A 22,093-nucleotide genomic window follows, 5' to 3' on the forward strand; every position below is an offset into this window, starting at 1 on the left:
TGCCAATAAAATTAGGAGTCAGAGAATAAATATACATATTAATTATATTTTCACTCTTTCCAGAATTAGAACCCATGTCTACTTTTTGAAGTTGTATAATTTGTTTTCTTTACAACGATAAACTATTCCTGACCATTTCTCTGACATAATTCGCCCTAAAATGTTTCATTTATATCCCATGACCAAGTTTATTTCTTTGTGGTTTTAAAGTGTATTAAAAAGGAAAATCCTTCTAATATAAAACTGGAGTGGCAAGGCCACTTAGGATAGAAGGATAGACTTCAAATTAAACACACATCTAAGTAGTTTCAGCCAACATATACCTCTTCCCAGATGCTCCGATTTCTTTTCAGACAAGAAAATGCTCCCTTGTACATTGTATGGAGATAATGTTTTTTGCAGGTTTGTGGTTTAACTGGATATATCCATAGCTTGGATATCTCATGTCGTTTATTTCAGTCACTGCTGCAATAAATGTACGAAGTGACAACATATCTCCGATGCATTCAATGATGCTACCGCCCACAATAGATTGGATCTAGAAACGTTTCACAAGAAAACACACACACACACACACACACACACACAAACTATAAATCAAGCATTGGGAATAGTTGTCTTTTCTTACAGTAACTATCATAGTAAGAATGCCAACATTGTTATTCATTTCTAAAGTAAGAAATTTGCTTTCTCCAAAAGCTCTCTCGCGCTGCTTAAAGAATATAAGGTCATCCCAATTGTGATTTAAACACCTATAAGGGCATGGGCTTTGGATGTTTCCATGGATTTATCTAATATCTCTTGGCTCCTTATCTGCAGAACATAGACATTCATGGACACCTGAGCCTACATCTATTGTGACACTAAGTTTAAACAAACAATAAAGCAAATAGATGTGGCTTAGCACAGAGGAGCTTTATCCATTATATCAGATAAATCATTTAAATATTCTCTGCTGAATCTTCAATGTATTGTATGACATTCAAATATGTTTTCCCAGCAGCCTTCTCCAGGGAAGAACATACCAACTGGTTATCCAAAACCCAAAAGTCAGTCCTAAAACCATGCATAAGAATAACGTGATTGAGACCATGCAGATTATAATTAGGAATATTTACACATATACATGTACATACACATGTAATAAGAAAAAAGAGGGTATGAATTTGAAAGAAAGCAAGGAAGGGAATGGAGGAGGGCTAGGGAGGAAAGAGAAGGGAGAAATTTTTTAATTATAATCTCAAAGATAAAGTAAAAAATATATTTCTCTCTACAATTGCTAGATATTGACCTATTGACTATCATGTATAGTGCACCAGCCTTTTAAGTATCTTTCCTTTCAGCCCATTGAACTCTACCATTTTGAAAATAAAAAAATGTTCATGCTGAGAAACAAGGTGAAAAGGTCTCTTTAAACACCTCTCTCTGTCCTCTGTCTCTGTATCTCTCTCTCCCTCCCTTTCTGACTCTTGTCTCTGTCTCTCTGTCTCTCTGTCTCTCTCTGTCTTTCTCTGTCTCTCTCTGTCTCTCCCCTCCAGTCTTACTCTCATACATTTCTCATTAACTCATACTCTTCTGCTCTCTTCTTCTGTCTTCTACTTTGATGAATACTTTGGGTCACACTTCCTATGTCCTTCCAGGGAACAGTTGTGCAGTAAGAAGGTGACAATTAGTTTCATGATGTTCCATGTGAGACTGACAGTTGGTTTATACTAAATCTCTCTATCACATGACAAAGTCCCTGGCTTCTGTGTTGCCTGAGTGATAGTCTGATCATAGCTCTTCCTGCAGTGAGGCAAACTAGACACAAATGTGCGCTGATTGAATCATGGGCTACAGGAGTACTTAGCCCTATGTGATTAGCACACATCTTCTTCTCCACGTGTAGCTCCAAGATATCGAAAAGAAATTATCTAAACCTTTAAGATCTTTCCTTATTCTGGTTTGAGAAGAGTGGCATCTGCTCTCGGACCTGTTTGCTAATATTTTAAGTGAACTAAGAAGGAATGCAAGTGACTAGCTATGTTTGCTCCTCATCCTTTCCTAAAAGGGCCTGAAGCTTTCTTCTGTGCATAGGAAGTACCTCATTCACTTAGTTAACTTTAAAACACAAAACAAGGAAATGATACGTTATGCCCTTTCTCTAGAAAGTGTTGAGTCAGTGGCAGACTTGGTGATGGTGTGAAGAACCTGATACACACAAAGCCCTGGGGAACCATGCTAATTGTTCAGGGTGATGATGGTAACGTGCACACGGTGGCAGACTGTCGAGTAAGCTGCTAGAGCTTCTTGGAGGAGGTATAGCATCCATATAGCTCTTATCCTGAGAAAAGGAGAGGATACACAAGAGGGATAGTAGGATGCAGGCAAGCTGTCTAAAACCTCCTTTGACCCGAGAACTCAGGCTCTCAGGTGGGAATCAGAAATGCCCTTTGCTGTCCTACACAGACTGCAGGGCAGCCAGAGTTGCATTTCATTAACAAGAAGCAATGGAGGTTCAGCATTCTCAGACGGGAGTTGGGTGATAGGCAGCTGGGGAGAGCATGTTGGATAAATACGAGTGTCTGGAATTTTAAAAGTGTTCCACTCTTGCCTCTCTGTAGGTGGTTGCCTCTCAAGGCCTGGCAGACACCCAAGGTTGAGCATTACCTTTGCATTTGAAGAGAAAATAAGTGCAAAAGGAATCCACAGAGCTGCGTTTTATGCAGCATCAACATGAAGGAGTGCCACAGGCTGAGTTGTGTTCACCCTGTTAGCATGCAGAATTATTTTGCACTATAGAAAGCTGTCTTTCCCCAACCAAGAAAACAAACAGAACAAAAAGCAGAACTAATTAAGATCGTCATATCTCAATAAATATGTAAATGAAAAATCCAAACAAAGAAATTCTATTTATCACATCATAAAGTTGCAAATTGCTGTACAGGCTGGCTTGGAAGAATTGCAAGTGATGGAGAGTTCTTAATGACTTTGCTTGGAGACTCTGTAAAGCTGCATCCATAGGTTGATGTTTAAACAGAAGATGATGTACTTACCAGGATAAGATTATTTTTGTGCTTAGTTTTCCAATTGTAATGAAGATGAAGGGATAGAAAGGGCAATAACTGTCTTAGTTACCTTTAAGTAGCTCTGATAAAATACCCTAATAGAAACAGCTTATCATAGATAAAGTTTATATTGGCTTTCAGTTCCAGACAACCCTATTCTATCTCAACAGGGAATACAAGTCCCTGTTGGGGAAGGAAATGTTTGGTGTCTGGTATTGGATGCTGTCTGGTCACATTGCACCCACACACAGGGCAGAGAAGGATTGTAGCATGGCGATTAAAGCTCCAGAACCTACTCCCACTGGACCACTTTTTATAGTGAATTTCACCTTCTAAAGCAGGTGTTCTCAACCTGTGGGTCAAGTATCTGATAACCTGCATATCAGATATTTACATTGTGGTTCATAACAATTGCAAAATTGCAGTTATGAAGTAGTGACAAATTATTTTATGGTCTGTGATCACCCCAACATGATGAACTGTATGTACAAAAAATGTCACAGCATTAGGAAGGTTGAAAACCCCAGTCCTAAATTTCATAGCCTTCCCAAACAGTACAATCAGCTGGAGACCAAAGGTTCAAATACATAAGCTGATGGGGTTATTTTACATTCAAGCAAGAGTGGTAACTAACTGTGAGGTCTTGTTTTATGATATTTGCCTCTGGATTTTCAATTTATGAAGGGAAATAAGATTGTCACTTTATAGATAAATCTAATGAGGTTCACAGAAGGTAAAATTTTATTCTACACTTTGTGCTTATAGCCAGAATTCAAACCCCATGTTGAGTGACTGGTTCCAAGTTCTTGTCTTGTTATTAATTTATGCTGTTCTCCTGTGTCACAAGACACCTCAGCACCACCCAAAGTAAATTTTGGGTGTGTGCCTAGAAGACATCAAAACATCAGTTGAAAAATGAAGAGATGAAGAGTCATTTGGAGATGTCTCTATGTAGCTCCCACATCCAGGTGTTAAAATGTACTCTCTCTATGGAACTACATTTAGATTTCTGTATCATAGTATTTCCTTTTATTTATTCTCAAGCATATTTAATATTTTCTTTTTATATTTATACTCTTAGAAAAGGGAAAGAAAACAGGGACATAAGATAGCTACCACTCAACTATTGCTGAAGATGCTGTAACTTAGATTTACCACATGCGTTTTGTGCTTAGGGAGCAGAATGAAAAGCTCCAGAGAGATAGAGTACAGGAAATACCCATACCACTGCTGGTAGCTTCATTTTAAATTCTGTCCTCTGCTTTTAGCCTTATAAAATGTTGCATTTGGCAGTCTCTCTCTGGACATCAGGACTGTGTTTTGTGTCTGGTATGCTAGATTAGCATCAGGGGAAGACTATACGTATGTAAGGATAGAGAATTATTTAGAACGAGCAAATAGTTAATGAGGTAGAGGTAGCCAAATACCTATTAGTACTTCTCACTACTCTGGCCCAGTACTCAAGGACAGTGATGTTTACACCCTTGCAAGGAACAGATGATCAGCATGCTAAGAATTCTTGCAGCCAACCATTGAACTGAGCACAAGGTCTCCATTGGGATCCCCAAAGGAGAAGTTAGAAAAATGACTGAAAGAGCTGAAAGGGTTTGCAATACCACAGGAAGAACAATAATATCAACAAACCAGACCTCCACCCCCCCCCCAAGCCCCCAGAGCGCCCAGGGACTAAACCACCAACCAAGGAATACACATGGAGGGACCCATGGCTCCAGCTGCACATGTAGCAGAGGATGGCCTTGTTGGGAATCAATGGGAGGAGAGGCCCTTGGTCCTGTGAAGACTAGATACCTCAGCGTAGGAAAATTCGAGGGCGGGGAGGCTGTAGTGGGTGGATGGGTGGGGGCACACCGTCATAGAAGCAGGGGAGGGGAATGGGATAGGTGGCTTTGGGAGGATCAAGAAAAAGGATAACATTTGAAATGTAAATAAAGAAAATATCTAATTAAAAAAAAAAAGAATCCCTTATTACCACTGGCAGCCATCAGACAAATTGATATGACTTTTCAAGGATCAGTTAGACTAAATGTTTGAGCCTGTGGGTGGCTGGAAGGAGAGTCTTGCTGGTATTCCCAAGAAGGTATCAACATCAGATGACTTGCAAGTTTTGCTGTTCACATGAGAAAAAAGCTAGGTGTGCCAGAGATGTTTGTATTATATTTTGGTAGATTTGAGTGACTTTGTTTATAGGAAGTGTTTTAAAGTGGATGGAATGATGTCAGAGTATGGATGGACAGCTACTCTGCACAGTTGCTGGAGATAACTACTGGCTGCAGCCTTTCTTTCCCTCTCCTTTCCAGTCCCCTGTTTCTCCCTTCCATCCCATTCCTTCTCTTTTTATTTCCTTTTTCTTCTTATTCTTTCTGCATTTTCCTCCTTTTACCTCGAGAAGAATACTCTTCAAAACTTTTTTCACTATATCTTTCCATTTCTGAAATCTGAATTTGATGACTTTTGGTGTCCTAGACTTTCTCAAGTTCTTCCTTGTGCCTATCTGCAAATTTCTAGGAAAAGCAAAATATACAAACAAATACAAATAAGCAAGCTTTTGTATTTGGGGGGTTGTAGCCTGTGTGACAATTTTACCGTGTAAACCAACTTGATTGTTATAAAGTAATTTGGTCAGACCTTACTGTCTGCCTTTCTGGCCTTACATTAAATCAAGCTTCGCTCTTTACTTTAAAAGCCATATTTTTGTGTTTTCATGCAAACATCCTTTCTGTTTCACCTGGCATGAGCTTTTCAAGCACATCTCTCTCAGATCCAGGCAGACTGGTGGACAGAGAGAAGGCTCAGAGTTGCATTGGTAAATGTGGAAGACTACACTTTGCTCTGAATTAGGCTGTTTATATGCCTTTAATCAACAGATCCTTTCGATCAGCAACTTTATGTTTTTCTATATATCGTGTTTTCATTTTTTTATCTTTGAATTGTGTATTTTACCATTGCTAACTTTCGCTTTCATGTCTAAAATTTGCACACAATATTTAAATTCCAATTGTATTTACTTCTCTTGCTTTTAAAATTTTTTATTTATTTTTATTAATTATTTATTTACATTTTAAGTGTTGTTTCTTTTCCAGGTCCTCTCTCCACAAGCACCCCACCCCATAATGCCTACCCTTTGCATCTAAGAAGGTGGTCTCCCACCCACCCACCCACTCCCACCTCTAGCATCCCCCTTCTCTGGAGTATCAAGCCTCCACAGGACTAAGTATTACCATTAAGGCCAGACAGGGCAGTCCTCCAATGCAAATGTAGCAGGATTCATGAACCAGTCCGTGTATGCTCTTTGGTTGGCAGCTTCGTCCCTGGGAACTCTGAGGGGTCCAGTTACTTGATATTGTAGTTCTTCCTATGGGGTTGCAGTTCCCTTCATCTCCTTCATTCCTTTCTCTAATCCTTCATTCCTTTCTCTAATTCATCCAGAGAGGTCCCCAGGCTCAGTCCAATGGTTGGCTGTAAGTATCTGCATCTGTCTCAGTCAGGTTTCAGAAGAGCATCTCAGAACACAGCCATTCCTGTCTGCAAGCATAACATGGTATCAGCAATAGTGTCACAGTTTGGTGCCTGGGCATAGGATGGATCCCAAGTTGAGGTGGTCTCTGGATGGCATTTTTTTTATATCTCTGCTCCATTTTTTGTCCTTGTATTTCATTTAGACAGGAACAATTCTGTGTCAAAATTTTTGAGATAGGTGGGTGGCCCCATTCCTCAACTGGGGGCCATTTCTATCTACTGGGTGTGGTCTCTTCGGGTTCCATCTCCCCACTGTTTGGGCATTTTGACTAATGTCATCCCGATTGGGTCCCGGGAGACTCTTACATCCCTAGTTTTCTCTACCCTTCACCCCACAGTGCTGCATATTTCTATTCATTTTCCTGGCCCTCTGGATTTCTCTCCTGTCTCCCCCTACACCTAATCCTTCCCCTATCTCCTTCTCAGATCCCTCACTTTCTCTATCTCTCATGATTATTTTCTTCCCCCTTCTGAGTAGGACTGAAACATCCACAAATTGTTCTTCCTTCTTGGGTTTCATATGATCTGTAAGTTTTATCATGAGTATTCTGAGCTTTTTTTTTTCTTCTAATATCCACTTTCTGATCTACTTATTTCTGAGGCAAAAACATTACCTTTTTTTCCATTCCATCATATACCCTGTGATACAGCAGTAAATTATAGCTTCATAAGTATGCTTATTACTCCTTCTAGTCCCTGCATTCTAAACAAAGTCTAGAGTTCCTAATGAAATCTTACTGATTGATCCTAGCAATATGCTTGGGTTTGAATAGTAATGACACCCATGGGTTCACGTATTTGAATGCTTAGAGAGTGGCATTAGGAGGTGTTGCCTTGTTGAAGTAGGTGTGGCTTTGGTGGGTGAAGTATGTCACTAGAGCTGGGGTTTGATGTTCCAAATGCTCAAGCCAGGCCCAGTGTCTCTTCCTTCCTGCTGCCTGCCGATCTGGACGTAGAACTCTCAAATTCCTTCTATAGCACCATGTCTGCCTGAGTCACCATGCTTCCAATCATGACAGCAATGGATTAAACCTCTCAACTCAATGAAATGCTTTCCATTTTAAGAGTTGCTGTGGTCATGGTATCTTTTCACAGCAATGGAACATGGACTAAGATAGCTACTTTCTTTCATAGCAGCTTAGTATACTGGATAACTAGGGAAGTATGTGTGCATTCTTAGTCTCCCCTCCAATTATTCACATTTTCATACAGTTTAGTAGTGTTCATGGTTTGAAATTAAGGTAATTCCCTAGTGTTTGCTAATGGCATTGAAATAGTTCATTTACTTTCCTTTTATTATTTCTGGAGAGATTATGTATAGAAACAGAAGACATAATTCCGCTCTACCTGAACCCAGGAGCTTTTGTCCTCACATTTGTTCTGAATGGGCTTCTTGGCATATAAAACAGATTCTCTGAACCACATTCTCATATCTGGCCTCCTAGATCTATGTCAATCTCATAAATTCCTATGGTTATATACATTTTAACTAACTTTTCAAATATAATATTTTCTTTTTTTGTTATTTTACTTTTCATGTATTCTTTGTGAATTTTACATTTTGTATCCCAATCCTATTCATCTCCCTGTCCCCTCATACCTTCCCTCTGTCCGTATAACCTCCTCCACAAAAATAAAAGAAATCTCATTGTGGAATCTGTAGTGTGTCACAGTGTGTCCCACAGTGTGCCCTTTCCCCCACATGTCTTTGCTTGCCAATGTTTATTGCAATTGGTTATTGGTCTGATTCAAGGCCTCTGGCTTCTGCTGCACTATCAATACTAGATCCTCACTGGGACTCCTCTTAGATACCCTGTTGTTTCTGTGTGTATTAGAGATCCTGCAGCCTTGGATCTGGATGACCAGCTCCTTCCAAACTCCAGCAATTCACTGAAGAAATAGATGTTATGGCAGACCAACTCAAAGCCCTGGATCTGGGTCTGGATGGTATCTATGCTATTCATCCAAACCACCAGAACAACCTCTGCAGCATTTTCCCCAGCTAGCTTATCCAATGCCACAGCAGGGAAGGGTCACAGCCAGCTCAGGAGCTCTCATGCTCTCTGGGCCAGCTTACCTGCAACCAAGCCACCTGGGCTAGGTGTACTATGTTGCTCGGATAAGGTGCAGAACCTACTCTCTCAAGGTCTGCAGCAGATGATGGGCTGGAACAGCTCTCAACTTTAGTGATCCTGTGGTCAGCTCTGATGCTTGCTGTAGGTTGTGAGGGATAAGGTGGAGGTAAGGGTCATCATATGGGTCAGTGCTACAGTGCCACTGAATCTTCTATACGTATTGGCTGTGTTATGAATAAAATTTTTTCTTTAAAAATGTCTTAACTAGTTAATGTTCAAATATGAATACTGTACACCCATAAGTGTGTAGTTATCAAAGTCATGTTCTGTTGTTCTAAAATATTCTTTTAATTTTTTTTGAAAAACATGATCCTGGTATTCAAAATAATAGTTATGATTCTTCTATATTTAAATATTTTGTGTTTTACAAACAATTATTAAATGTATTTGTTTTGTGAGTGAAGTTCACATGTGAACATCAATGAGTAACTTGTGTGAGTCAATTCTCCCATACCTGTTGGTCCCAGGGACCTGGCTGGGGTTGTCAGACTGGCAGCAAGAACCTTTATCTGCTAAACTGTCTTATCACCCCAACAACCCTGGTTTTATTTGACAATTGTTATTAAATTGAATACTAAGGCAAAAATTACTATTGTTGCTTTGACAAGTGACCCTTGAGGTTGAATTTAATTTGATTGCTGTGATGTTTCATAATTATTCTATTACATATGGTGGTGGCCGTTGGCATTTTGATTGAATTAAATGTTCGATTTAATTGTAGGAAATTGACAACTTCACTGATTGTCTCTTCACCATGATTGATGTTTCCTTTCATCTTTTGGGGATTGAAATTTTATTCCTACATATGTTTTTCCTCTAGCAATGCAATATTTAATCAAGATTGTCTTTAATCATTCTACCTTTATTTCACACAAAATTCTTCCAAAAGTATGCTTCCCCTTGTCACACCCCTACTGACAAGCTTTCTCACATCTTAACACTTTAAGCAATTATTCTCATCCAGAAGTGTGCTGCTCAGACAGAGAGCATTTGGCAACACTGAATGCTATTTAGGGTTGTTATTAAGGGTAGAAGAGTCAGGAATGCTATTGTCTGCTAATGGATAGAGACTAGCACCCTTCTCTGTAAAGTAAGGGGAGAATCCTAACTTAGGTAAAGAAAGACCTGTTGCTCAGGGTGAAAAGTCTACATCAGAGGAGCAGGCTGTGGACTGTTTTCTCTGTACTCAGTTATTTACTGACCAATGTTAGGAAGAAAGCTGCATAGATATAAACAAAGAGACCTGCAGATTTTATATGAGAGTCCAAAATTCAGGATGTGTGTGTGTGTGTGTGTGTGTGTGTGTGTGTGTGAGAGAGAGAGAGAGAGAGAGAGAGAGAGAGAGAGAGAGACAGAGACAGACAGAGAGAGACAGAGAGACAGAGAGACAGAGACAGAAACAGAGAGAGGAATGACATGAATGGATCAAGCCATCAAATGCTTTATGAGTTGAACTTTATGGGTTAAATTGGATTGCTATTGATTAGGAGTCAAGGGAGATGGGAGAAGAACGTATAGGATAGATGGCACCATGTTTTCTAAAGCCTAAAGAGAGGTCTTTCCTGTCAGGGTATGAAAGAATTCATTCTGTACCACAATGTACAGGATGATATGAGTGATGTTAACATGTCAATTTTCATAGAATCTCAGTGTTAAAAGACAAAGTTGGAAACTGATGTGACTATTGTCTCTACCAAGAAAGCATGGAGACACTGAAAGCTTTTTTGGTTTAGTTTTGTTCTGGTTGGTGTCCATTCTTCTCTACTCATTTAAAGTTTAAAAACTTTGCATAACACTTTAATGATATTGCCTTACCATATTACTTCATGGTAAATAAAACCGGTCATCCTGTTTTCAACAAGAATCTGTATAAAAGTACATCATATTGCATAGGTACTAGGCACATACAGTTTTTTTCTTGTCATTAGTCACTGTAAAACATACTGCAACAACCATTTACATATCATTTACATGATATTAATTATAAATAATTATGAGATGATTTAAAGTATATGGAAATATATGCATAGGTTACATGCAAATTCCTTGCTTTTTTTTTTTATACTTAATGAATTTTGGACAGTATCAAGCTTAATGTTTACCAAAGTCATTGAATTGAAAATCCAGATATTTAGCATCTTCAGGAAACACTAATTCCAGGAAGATTGCTTATAATATGATTTTTCACCTTAAATATTAGAAAACCATGCTGGAAATTTTCAGTAAGTTCTTTGAGCACTTAGTGTTGTGTGCGGTTTAACAACTGATCAGTATTTAGTTGCTACAAATGATGATTTGTGCAACTATTATTAGTTATTTAAATGGAATCCACTAATAAAGAGTCTGAAGATGGTACTGAAAGGGATAATGTCAATGAAGATTTGGCTTTTTCTGCTGAGCTGACTGACTGCAAGAAGCCATCCTACCATCCTGAAACAGTGGCAGAGCCTTCAGCAGTTGGTAGCACTTAACCATCCCCAAATTACCAAAATTGGTTGGAAAAATTTGCATACAGAACTGAGGTGTTTTTAAGCAGATGTTGAATATTTTCTGCACTTCATAGTTTCCTTTGACTCTATTCCTGCGAAGGCTGAAACAACCTAAAATATTTTCAAATGCATGAGTTATTGACATAGTCCAGCATTTGTGAATAGCAAAATAAATCTTACATTTGGCTCACCTCCTTCACCCAGTACCATAGAGGATTGTCAATGACTTTGGTAAACATTAAGCTTGATACTGTCCAAAATATTCTGGATAAAGACCAAAAAAGGAGATGATAAAAATAAATGTAGTAGTACTGTGTGCTGGGGTAAGGGGAGGGGCACTACTAAAGCATCTGTTGTGCTGATTGGTGCAAACAGTTTGGGAACCATTAAGGTGCTAAAATTGCTATGAAAGGATAACTGAAGTCAAGTGTCTTGATCATCATAAAATCCATCTGCAGCTGATAATTTTTGAGAAAGAAAAAGGAGAAAAGTAATGTCATGTCTCCCCCAAAGTCTTCATGGCTTTTGGATTGGTTTTGAGGACTTTTTTTTTTTTTTTTTTTTTTTTTTTTTTTTTTTTTTTTTTTTTTAGAGGGGTATCATCCTCTGTAACCTTTAGGACATTGAAAATACCTAGTGAACCCTCTGATACCAATGTGGATGGTGTCATTATGGGTGGTTCCATCCCTGGTCTAGTGGTTTTGAGTTCTATAAGAAAGCAGACTGAATAAGCCATGATGAGCAATCCAGTAAGCAGCATCCCTCCATGGCCTCTGCATCAGCTACTGACTTCAGGACCCTGCCTTCTGTGAACTTCCCCCCTAGCTTCCTTCAATGAGGGACTATGGTGTGGAAATATAAGCCATATAAGCCCTTTCCTCTCCAAATTGATATTTGTCCGTGGTGGTTAGTTGCAGCAATAGAAACCCTAACTGAGGCACATAAGAAAGAAAATTCTTTAAGATAAAACAAAAAAACCCAAAACAACAACAAAAAAACAAGAAACAAACAAACAAAAAAAACTAAAGGAAGGAAGGAAGGAAGGAAGGAAGGAAGGAAGGAAGGAAGGAAGGAAAGAAGGAAGGAAGGAAGGAGGGAAGGAAGGCAGGCTGGCAGGCTCCTTTCTCACCTCACTAGTTACAAAGGAATTACAGGACTTGTAGTTATGGGAAACAAACAACACTCAATAAAATTGCCAAAAGCAACTTGTATAAACATAACTACTTACTTAACTTGATTGATTGTCCACAAGTATACATTTTTCTTCATATAGAAAGTGCTTCCAGTGTTTAAGAAAACTTTAAAAACCATTTTCAAGAATGGCTGCACATTCCTACTAGCAATATTTTAGGGGTCCAGTTGATATCCTCTTTGTTATTTCATATTATGGCTATTTTTAATTTTTCTCTTAATAGTCTTAATTTTCATTTTATCATAGTCGTTTCCTAATGATGGCTATTGATGAATATCTTATGACATACATATATCTTCTTCATGCCATCTACATATTTCATAACTACATTTTTATAATCATTTTGAGAGCCCTTTACAAATTCTAAATGTGACTTCTTAATCACATATACATTCTGAAAATAATTTCTCACAGCAATTAGATTGTATTTTTCACCTTCTTAATGAGTTCTTACACAATAAAATTTTATTTCTGATGAATTCCAATCTATTAGTTTTTTTCTCTTACAGATCATATTTTATATAATTTCTAAGAATTCTTTGTCTAGACTCATTTCATTTACCATTTTCTAGATATTTATGCTCTGAAAATGTTGCAGCTTTGGATTTTACATTTGAACCTAAAATCCATTCTGAATTAAATTTATATAAAATATAGAGTTTATGGAAGATTATATTTACATTTTGTTGAGAGGCATTCAGTTACTTCAAAACAGGCAATTTTCTTTTATTCACTAACTTTCATTTTTGTAAAATTGCAATCAATTGGCTTTATTCATGCACATCTACATCTGTATTCTCTCCCCTCTGTTGGTCTTGTCTGTTACTCTTCCAGTCCTGAACTAGCTTGAGCACAGTCACTCTTTATATCTTGAAATGGAATGGTAAGCTGAGGTTATAACTCAGTTGGTAGAGAATCTGCAGAAAATACACCATGCCCCAAGTCTGCCATCTAGCACCACATAAACCTGGCATGACAGCATATATCTGTGATTCTAGTACCCTGGAGGATGGAGGGGGGGACATATTGGAAGAATATGAATTCAAGTCACCTTACCTACATCCTGAGTCCAGTGCTACCCTTATATATGACTTCCTATCTCAAAACATTGTTTAAAAATGATGTAGTGGCCATTCCCACTTTGGTCTAGTTTTCAAAATTATCTTAGCTACTTAGTGTTCATTTTCCTTTCCATGTAAACCATACAGTAATTTCAGTTTTCAGTCTTTACTACACTGAATTCTTGAAGCCATTTCTCCTTGTCCACTTGTTTAAATGTCTTTTCTGTGATCAGCTTCCTATGCCATTTCTAGGGCATATAACTCTGGCATATGTCTGGTATTTGCTCTGTTAAATTAATACCCAAGTGCTTCATTTTTGTTCAGTTATTATGAATATATTATAGCTATGATAATGATTTGTTACTGTGTGGAAATGCAGTTGAGTTTTGCATGTCTATAGTCTTCTTATCTCACAGTTGTAGGAGGTTTGGGGCCTTTGATTATTTTTGACACATTCCAAAAAGGACAGTATATTTTTCTGATTTAACTGTGTATATATTTCTTATTCTTCTCTTACATTCCTCACCCAGACTTCCAGTAAAAGAGTAATGATAAAATTCTATCATTTTGTTCTCCCTAATCTTAACAGAAAAATCAGTTCATTTTTAGCCACTGTGCCTAGCATTAACAGTTAATTTTATAGGTATTCTTTGTTAGTATGAGAAACTCTTGGTAATTTTAACTGTGTCCCTTTTTATCATTAATGAAGATAGAATTTTATCAAATTTTTTGAATAAATATATATGATATTTTAATTCCTGCACAGTATCCTATTAATATAGTGGATTAAAATTATTGATTTTTAAGTATTAAACCAGACTTAACTCCTAAAATTTAACTTCATGAGGTCAGGATTTATAATTATCCTGTATAATACTCAATTCAACTTGATATCTTTTTTTTTAAAGAAAAACATGTTTTTATTTATGAGGGATAGTATTTTGCAACTGTTTTCTGTTTACAAGGCTTAGTTTGGGTATCACTGTAATATTAGATTTATAAAATGAATAGAAAGTTTTTCCTCTTATTTTTCTGGAATGAATTGTATAGAACTATTTTTATTTTTCTTTAATCATTTTGCATACTTCTTTAGTGAAAATATCTGAGCCTAAACACTTCTTTATCAAGACGTTTAGATTATGAATCTAATATTTTTAATAGTTCTAGAGACATTGGGATGATTCATTCCATATAAGTTCTTATCTGTTGATGCATTTAATTTGTATCTACCCAATTGTTATAGTGTCTTGTGATAAAAATATTCTACATAAGAATAAAAAGATATTAAGCTTTCTATTGCATGCTTTATATAGGTTTTCTTCACTCTACAACCCAAACTTGCTAGAACTCATGGCAATCCTCCTGCTTCAACCTCCCAACTACTGGGATTCAAAGTATGATGTACCACACTGTGCTGGATTTTAAACATTCACTTTGGATTTTAAACATTCATTTTTCTCTTGGTATAACTTTATTTGTATATAAACGATTTTAATGTTCATTTTACATACTTTTTAACATACAATATTCTTGCCCGTGAGACATCCTCTTTGATTTGTTTAGCCATCTAAATGTGGTGAAATAGCATTGACATACTGTTGCTTGTTGTTGAAATCTACATCAAGCCACTATGAGCTATGGATGGATGAAAAATGGTTACTTTAGCAAAGTCAACTATACATATTTATTTTTGTATATATAAGAAAAGCACCAAAAGTCTATTTATCTATTTAAGAAAGTTCAATACATAATACAATTTTATTACCTTTAGTCTATATGGTTTACATTTGATGCACAAATGCATTTTTTTTCTGCAGTAGCTGCAACTTTGTACTATTTAACTCGTACCTACCATTCTACAGGAAACTATCTGTTTTTTTCATCATTAATAACCAGTGATATAATAATTGTGTCATATATAATATCTACAAAATTTTAGAAACCAGAAATTTTCAAAAAGCAATAAAAAATAACTATATAGAATTATTTGCAACAAAGGTTTTTCAAAGTATCCTTCACATACAAGTTCAGTTTGGCAACTTTTTGTTTTGCTGTGTTCTCACACATTCTAGATATTCTGTAGAGTAAAATAAATATGAATTTGTCAAGGTATGAACCCTATTTTAATTGCAATTAAATAGCTAAGTTCCAGTTCCATACCAATTCATTTACTATCAGAGGTTAATATTTAGAGAGGAATTTTTCAGTAAAAGAAAACTTTATCAAAATAGTCTGTAAAAGTTAAGATAAATGTGTTAATGGAGCCATATTTTATTTGCTTGGTTCTTGAGAGCTTAGAAGATTATAAATATAAGTAGTTGCTTGAATGAGTAAAATATTGGAGAGGCTTCAAGTCTGACGTATGAGAAGGCTAATAACATGATCAATTTATCAACAAGACTGTGGTAGAAGGCCACAAGTTTATGATAGACTGGAGCAGACTCTTCCAGTAGCACAGGCATTTTGAGAGTAAAATGCCCAGGTTTTCTCCTGAAAATGAACCCTGTTTGAACATTTTATCTACTAAACCCATTGATATTCATATTCCATTTAGGAGCAATGGAGAGCTGCTGCAAGGTACTAAATTTGGAAATAACACACATTCTAGAGAGATTACTAGCAATACCCATTTGTCTGCAATAATTACTACAGTAACAATTACTGTAGTAATTATTGCAGACAAGTAACATGAGTAGGGATAAATATATTTAAATGCATACTTTTCTTCTGTACTGTGTTTTAGTGTCTTCTTAACATCCAAGTGCCCCAGTCACAAGGGGCACTGAACTGGGATCAGAAGACCTGAAAAAGAGAACTGGAGGACAGGGGACACAAGGAACAAGCAGCTTTTCTATAGGCTGATCAAACCTCTATTTTTACTTTTTCACACGGGGGTTATATACACAAAAAGGCAGGATGTGGGGAAGGGGATGACGTAGGAGTGTAGGTGTTCAGGGGAGTACAGATATATTCCAGAACAGAGTGTCAGCTGGGTGAAGGTTCAGGGGACAGGAAACTATGCCTCCGCCTATGATTCACTTGTCCTAATCTAAGTTGGTACTATCCATCAAGGTCAACTATCTACAAGGTCTATGACTAAAACCTGGCAACTATCCACCAAAGCTGCTTATTTACAATATCTTATAGCTATCTGTTTCAGTGTTTTTTCACAGAAACCTGAGACTTTGTGTTAGCAGGCTGACTTGGGCCTATGGCTGAATTTAGGCCTTCAGTGTATAAGCAAAGCTGCCCCTGACATCCAAGGCAGAGAAATGGAATTGAAATTTGTTGAGTGACATTCTTTCACAAGGCACTCTGCTAGACAATGTCTTTGTGCTTCTCTACCAGAAGTCACCTCATCTTCTGAGTTCTCTTTCTGAGATTAGGATTCTCTCCAAAGTCCCATAGCCGGGATTTGAAATCAGGCTTTTTATGTTTGACTGAAGTATCACCATAGTATCCAGGAAGATAGCAGGAGGGTTTCAGACACACAGGATTCTTGCTGAATATTTACCGCTGGTAGCTTTTACTTTCCTTTATTCAATGACTTTATTACTGACAATTCAGTCTGTAAAATATAATGGCCATTTGATGCCATGGGACTGGGCAAACAAGGTTTGTATTTCTCTTCCCTCTTCTCCATTTGTGACTCATCAGACTTTCAGTTTATGGGACAGAGCATGTGGAAAGCACAGGTGAGCTCCTGTCCATCAGTAAACAATTAAGAAGCTGGCCTGATTCATTTCCTCAGCTAACGTGTAACCATGCCACTGATTACCCATTTTCATTGTTTATGGAGAAGCAGGTGGATGAACAGCACTGCCTGATTTATGAAGTGCTTGCCTTCTATAAATCACAAGTAGAAACCCAGCATGCTGCTAATCCTAATTGGTTAAGTCCTAAGTAGGGAGTGATTAGAAAGTCTTCAGGTATCTCATGCAAATGAGGGAGATATATGGCTCCTTGGGAGGAAATTCTCTCTGTTCACAATATGCAGTAAAGTCTTTGGTCCATTGCAGCTGATCCCTGTTGTCTCTTGCTGCTCAGCCCCTGTTGATCCTTCAGTTGTTGATAAATTAGAGAGAGGCAGATAATGGAGATTTGTAAGCATGGAAGAAACAGAATGTTGTTTTCTTGCATGCTCATTTATTAATTTCAATCTGTATTAATTTCTATTTCCAATAACTATTCATCACGATGCAGGAGATCTCTGTGAAAGTCACAGTGTGCATTGGTAGAATGAAGACCGTTATGTCTAGGGGTCCTCTCTACCTTGATCAATCCTACTCTGTCCTGGGAGAGTACAACTCAGACATTTAGTGACAACCTTCCGGTTGTTACCACATGAAGCTTAACTTATCTTAAGTGTGCTACATATGCCAGGCTGTCTACATATTTTATTTGGAAGCATACCAATTGAAAAGCAGTGCAGATTTAGTCAGCAGAGATAGAAAGGAGTCTAACGATTTTGAATGGTGTCCTACTAACTCCCAAGAGAGGAATGGAGCACAAAACGTATTTAAGTGTGAAAACCACTTAAGGGAGAAATGAGTCTTGAGTTCACAGCATGGATGGGGGAGGAGCTCACGATTCCCCAGCCCTTGTTCAGGATTTCCTGGAAGTTGTTGGCTGCTGTAACACAGAGTCAACTTTCTTTCTTCGGGAGTATGGCTTCTCTTAACATTTCCCATTGTTTGGTGGAGAGCCCCAAAACACATATAAGCAGCACTAATTGGTCTTAGTGTTATCATTAAGCAAAAGAGAATACAGAATTAATAGGTAGGTGTAGCATAGTCGGGGGTCTTGGAGGAGTTGAACAGGGTAGTGAAACATTTTCAAAAAATAAATTTCAGTAAATCTAAGAATAGGGATTAGATATTCCCGTTACATATTATAAGTTCTCTCCTGGCTAACTTATCTTTTCCTTCCTCCTTCCATTCTCTACCACCCTGTGTCTATTTCCCTTTCCCTATGTGTTTTTTCTTCCTCTCCTCCCTCATTCTTTTCTTTGCTGGGGGAGATAAACTACAGGTGCAGTAGCAGCAGCAGCAGCAGCATGAACAACAGAACTGCTGAGGTAGACGATGAGCCAGCTTGCCTGGAGGAGATTGACTACAGTGCAGACAGCAGCTCAGACTCGGAACAGAACTTCACTGAGCTGGACCGGCAGATCCAGGAGTGTGCCTTTACCAAGGATGAAGAAGAGGAAAAAGAGGAAGGTTTGGGGTGGAGAAGAAGATCTGTCCCCTAGTCTCGAGGTTCAGTGCCATCTCTGTGTCTCCAGCCATTGGACTAGTGGCTATCACATGGCTTTTTCTCTATTAAATATATAGCGCCTAAGCCAGTAGAAAAACTTGTTTGTATGTTGTTCTAGCTTTACCATCCATAGATACTAGGTATGTCATAATTATAAGATTTTATGTACACAGCGTGCTGTCATTACACTTAAAATTGGACTTGGGTGGTATTTTCAGTTTTGCAATGGCTCCTCTCTACACTGACCTCAGGTCTCCACAAGTCTGGTTCCTGACACAGAAGACTATAAACAGAGAAGAGATCTTTCTTCTTGGATTCTCAGAGGGAGTTCCTAAGCAGTTAAGTTGCTCTAAATACGAATGTTTTCCAAAGAACATAGCATCTACACTTACAGCACAGACACCAAATTTGCTAAGGCCCTGAAAGGCTTGGTATTTCTGCAAGTCTTGGGTAATCCAACATGAAAGCCTATGAAACCAAGTCACAGCTAGTATTGACTTTGTTGTTCTATAAGTGTACATTTTACAGAGGATGGAGAAGCCAGAGGCTAGACTATCTTCTATGGTAAAGATTGTGACTGGTTTTCACAAATTTCAAACTTGTACCTCTTAAGCTCTTTAAACACACACTGGAGATATAAGATGTGCTGGAAAATCCATTCATTATAGAATCAGAGAGGCAGATGTGGCTCATATCCTGCATCTGGCAGTGGCTTGTTCTGAAAACGTAAGCAAGCAATTAAATCTCCGTGAACTTCAGGGTTTTTATATGTGCCTTGGGAATGGGCATATCTATATCACAAAGTTATGGTAAAGATGAAATGAGATCATATATGAAAGTGTGCAACTTGGCACCTGCTACATGCTAACACTAGCTCACAGAACATTTCCCAACCAGAACGGAGAACTCTATGTGATTATTTGCACAGTTTTGACCAAACTCTCTCTTGGGTATGGGGTCACATGTGGGTAATGTATTCCTTGATAGAAGATATTCCTTTATAGCAAAGGAGGACACAGAGGAGACGAACAGAGATTTAACATAGTGCAAAATAACAGAAGGCCTTTCAGCAGACAGAGGGACACATCCTTGAGACTGAACTGTAAGATGAACAAGACCAGTGAGCAAAAGCCTGAGAAACCTTGGAGATGCAGATACACATGGGAGAGGAGATGTATAGTGTAAACGACACTTACTGTACACATGGTGTTCATATTTAGTTAGGATTGGATTTGACTATGAGAGAGGGAAATTAAAAAATAGTGATAGATTTCAGAAATACTTTTCTGTTGTGTGTAATTCCATATGGGAAGAATACTTGGTGTTACAGTTGCTTGGTATCAGAGACCCAGTATCTGCTACTTCTTCAGATATTGAACTCTGTGAGGTGTGGGTTCTACTAATCTAGGATGGCTGCAGAAGCATCAGTCTTTGCATCTGCATCCCATGCCTCATCATCAGCAATGACAACAACAAAATGGAAATGGAAAGCTTTTTCTATCCTTCAATAATTTACACATAGCATATTTACTGGACCCAAGCCATAATATGGAGGTTAAAAACTGTGTCTGAGATAGTCTCTGAAACTTGAATACTAATACAAAAGAAACAGACACTATTGCATGTATGACTGCCAAAGACGGCGTTTCCTAAGCTGCCCACCAGGTGCAGATAGTTTTTTTTTTTTTTTTTTAAACATTTAAATAATTATAGAGAAACTTCATGAAAGACAGGGGGCAAGACTCTGCCACACTTTAGCAGCAGGTTTAGAAGAAAGACATGACCATTGCAGTTTAGAGAAATCAGAGCATTGGTAGTCTTTCCCTTTCACACCTCTTTTTCAAATTCTTGCTACATCTCAGAAAATCTATCCTTTCTATTAAGAAATTCAGTGTTCTGTAACATGCACGTAAAGTTGAAGGAAGAAAAAAAAAATCGAAAGACAGTTCAAATTCCAGACCTATAGCATCTTGTAACCTCTCCTGTGTTCATCACCTTACTTTCCTGCCCTCAAAAAGAAGATCAAAAAATTGCTTCTGGATTTTCATTGACTGGAGGAGTCAAAGACATAATCCTGTTGAAATATAAACCACCAAAAGGGCAGGGAAGAGTGATCCTTGTCAGGAATTAGCACTCCAGTCTTAATATTTCAGGGTTCTTCTCTAGGGAGAATTTATAAAAAGTCACAAACATGGAATATTCACTGATCCATCTGTGGAGAGAAGCTATATGAAATACCTAATATGTGCTATGTACTCTACCGAGTTCTATGAATGCAGATGAAAGCGACTATGTCTTCAAGTTCAAAACTCATCTGAGCTATGTTAACAATAAACATTTTATTTTATTTTATTATGATAGACACATTTTATTATGACGGTGTACACATTTTATTATGCTATTATGGGTCCTGGTGAAATTATACAAAGTATAATATGAAAAATATTGACTCAAATATAGATATTTATATTGGTAATATTTTATCAAAAGAAGGCAATAAGTATAGTTACTATTGAAAAGTATTCATGAGTTCTTTGGAATTAAAAAAAAAGAACATGCTAAGAAATGGAAAGCATGGGTTCAAAGGCTCCAAGTGAAGTCATAATTTGGAATAAAATGATCAACATGCCTTATGTAAAGACTATATTTGTAAATTAGGAAAGGAGAAAAAATTAAAAAATGAATTTTTAAAAAGCAGATAATAATCAGACTGGATAATATGTTATCATGAGTTGATGAAAAGGTTAAATTTGGTCCTGAATGTGGTAGAGGGATGAGCATTTATATCAGGAATATGCCCATCATGTTTGCATCAGTGACACAGCCCATATGTTCATGGGCATTTTGTTGGCACCCACTCCACACAGGATGTTGACTGACTTGAAAAATACCCATAATTGTGACTACATGCTTGCAGGGCACAACACATCCAATGAGGTGAAAAGAGGGAGTGTGGTTTGAGATGGGGATGAATATTGGAATCCTAAGATACAGTTGGAGAGAGATTCTGTAAATGAGAGGGTACAGCTTGGAATTGAAGTTCGGGTCACTTCTATGCATATAGACATAGACTCCCCCAACACACACACACACACACACACACACACACACACACACACACACACACACACACATTTATGCATATATGTGTCTATGTGTGCTCCATTTCTTGAGCCATAAAGTTCTCCAAATTCCTTATTGAGTTTGTAAATCCTTTCATGGGATTCTGTTCTCTGATGAGCCTTCCATAACCTGATATGGATTCTTGAAAGATGGCTCAATTAGCAAAGGGCTTGCTACCCAAGCATAAAGATCCTAGGTAGGATCCCTAACATCCATGTAAAAAGTCAGGTGCTATGGTACATACATGTAAATA

General features: G+C 37.7%; 1 protein-coding gene across 1 annotated transcript in view; it reads left to right on the top strand.

Moving 5' to 3' along the window:
- Agbl1 (AGBL carboxypeptidase 1) overlaps positions 1-21,808 on the top strand; it is a 788,584-nt gene extending 766,776 nt beyond the window's left edge. Inside the window, exon 23 of the mRNA XM_076936072.1 lies at positions 18,493-21,808. Coding sequence (XP_076792187.1) covers positions 18,493-18,712 — 220 coding nt within the window. The 3' untranslated portion in view covers positions 18,713-21,808. The remainder of the gene's footprint in view (positions 1-18,492) is intronic.
- Positions 21,809-22,093: the final 285 nt, after the last annotated feature.

This window comes from Arvicanthis niloticus, chromosome 1 (assembly GCF_011762505.2).
Source record: "Arvicanthis niloticus isolate mArvNil1 chromosome 1, mArvNil1.pat.X, whole genome shotgun sequence".
Taxonomy (NCBI): domain Eukaryota; kingdom Metazoa; phylum Chordata; class Mammalia; order Rodentia; family Muridae; genus Arvicanthis; species Arvicanthis niloticus.